A 1,985-nucleotide genomic window follows, 5' to 3' on the forward strand; every position below is an offset into this window, starting at 1 on the left:
CCTGGGACGCTGGGTGGAACCAGGCCCTGTCCTGGGACGCTGGGTGGAACCAGGCCCTGTCCTGGGACCCTGGGTGGAACCAGGCCCTGTCCTGGGACCCTGGGTGGAACCAGGCTCTGTCCTGGGACCCTGGGTGGAACCAGGCCCTGTCCTGGAACCCTGGGTGGAAGCAGGCCCTGTCCTGGGACGCTGGGTGGAAGCAGGCTCTGTCCTGGGACCCTGGGTGGAAGCAGGCTCTGTCCTGGGATGCTGGGTGGAAGCAGGCCCTGTCCTGGGATGCTGGGTGGAACCAGGCCCTGTCCTGGGATGCTGGGTGGAACCAGGCCCTGTCCTGTGACCCTGGGTGGAAGCAGGCTCTGTCCTGGGATGCTGGGTGGAACCAGGCCCTGTCCTGGGACCCTGGGTGGAAGCAGGCTCTGCCCTGGGACCCTGGGTGGAAGCAGGCTCTGTCCTGGGATGCTGGGTGGAAGCTTGTCCTTTTACTGGGAATCTCTCACCAGCTGTAACTGTGCCGAGCTAGGGCAGCTGTCAAGCAGATGTGGACCACACCTAGAGCTGTCCTGTGGGGTTACCCCAAAGGTGGTAAATAGGCCTGCTTTCCTAGAACCCTACAGGTCCCTTCAGCCCAGTAGACTAATGGGGAGGTCACAGGAGGAGCTGTCCTGGAAAGCGGGGTGTGGAGGGTAAGGCAAGGCGAGGTACCACAGAGGTGCAGTCTGCCCCCGACACCCCTGAGGTAAACCCTGCCTCCTTTCTGTCCTACAGTTCAGCCAGGCCCTGGCCATCCGGAGCTACACCAAATTTGTGATGGGGGTAAGTTGTGCCCACTGCCCTTAAGGGCCACATTGTGCTGGAGGCAGGCTGTTGGCAGCGTGCCCTCCCTGCCGGCACTGAAGCCCGCGTGCTTTTCAGATTGCCGTGAGCATGCTGACCTACCCTTTCCTGCTCGTTGGAGATCTCATGGCAGTGAACAACTGTGGGTACGTGTTCTCTTCCACCTGCTCCCTACCACGGCTGCTAGGGCATCCCGATGAGCCCTTCCAGCCCCTCCACCTACACATAATTCCCTGTGGGGCTAGCGTGGTGTTGGAATGGGCATGGGGTACCCACATTCTCTGGTCTTGGTTGACAACGTGTCTGAGGTCCCCCGTGTTCTCCACAGGCTGCAGGCTGGACTCCCTCCATATTCCCCTGTGTTCAAATCCTGGATCCACTGCTGGAAGTACCTGAGTGTGCAGGTGAGCATGCTGGGCTAGGGCTCTTGGCCTCTGGGTTGGGGGCGTTGTGGGAGAGGGGAGCTTGGAGGAATGGAGTTGGGAGAGGGCAGATGAGAGACACCTTTTGGGAAAGCTGCAGGGTACAAAGGAGGTCCTAGGAGCCGTGACTCTGGCTGAGGAGAGAAAGACAGATGAGGCTGAAGCTTGGGCTGGGCAGCTGCGTGGGATTGACCAGGTTAGACTGCCTTTGGAGGCGGTAGGTGGCAGAGCCCAAGCTCACTCCTCCAATACCAAGGGTGCCTGGGATGTACGTAGTCAAACTCCTCCATAGGACCCTTTTAGCCATGGGAGGTCCTTAGGATTCATCTGGGTCTGGTGTGAGCCTAGTAGAGCAGCCATGGTTTCTGGGGCTCTATCTTGAAGCCTCCTGTTGGCTGTAACTTTTCAGTGGGGGGAGAGGGGAGGAATGGTCAAGTACCAGGCTCACTGCTAGGAGCAAGTGAGCACTTGTCATTTCCTGGCCTTGCTTTGCCACCTGTCAATTGAGGTACTGGCCTGAGGAGGAACCAAGAGTGTTGAGTGGCCTTCAGGTTGTGAATAGGTTTACTGGGGGCCACGGGGTGGCTCCATGGGTAAAAGTGCTTGCCTCAGAATCCACAAGAGAGCCCTCACGTGCACACCTCACCATCACCCCCACCCAGTAAAAGGCAGGGCTCCCTCCAGCACCACTGACTGCTGCTCTCCCCCTCCCCCTCCCCCTCCAGCACC

At 59.7% G+C, this 1,985-nt stretch overlaps 1 protein-coding gene across 2 annotated transcripts in view; it reads left to right on the top strand.

Annotated features, from left to right (window-relative positions):
- Mtch1 (mitochondrial carrier 1) overlaps positions 1-1,985 on the top strand; it is a 17,413-nt gene that overhangs the window by 14,653 nt on the left and 775 nt on the right. For both annotated transcript variants that reach the window (XM_031347524.1, XM_031347525.1), the window contains exons 9-11: positions 766-813; positions 913-980; positions 1,163-1,238. In XM_031347524.1, coding sequence (XP_031203384.1) covers positions 766-813; positions 913-980; positions 1,163-1,238 — 192 coding nt within the window. The remainder of the gene's footprint in view (positions 1-765; positions 814-912; positions 981-1,162; positions 1,239-1,985) is intronic.

This window comes from Mastomys coucha, unplaced genomic scaffold (assembly GCF_008632895.1).
Source record: "Mastomys coucha isolate ucsf_1 unplaced genomic scaffold, UCSF_Mcou_1 pScaffold3, whole genome shotgun sequence".
In the NCBI taxonomy this organism is placed as follows: Eukaryota; Metazoa; Chordata; class Mammalia; order Rodentia; family Muridae; genus Mastomys; species Mastomys coucha.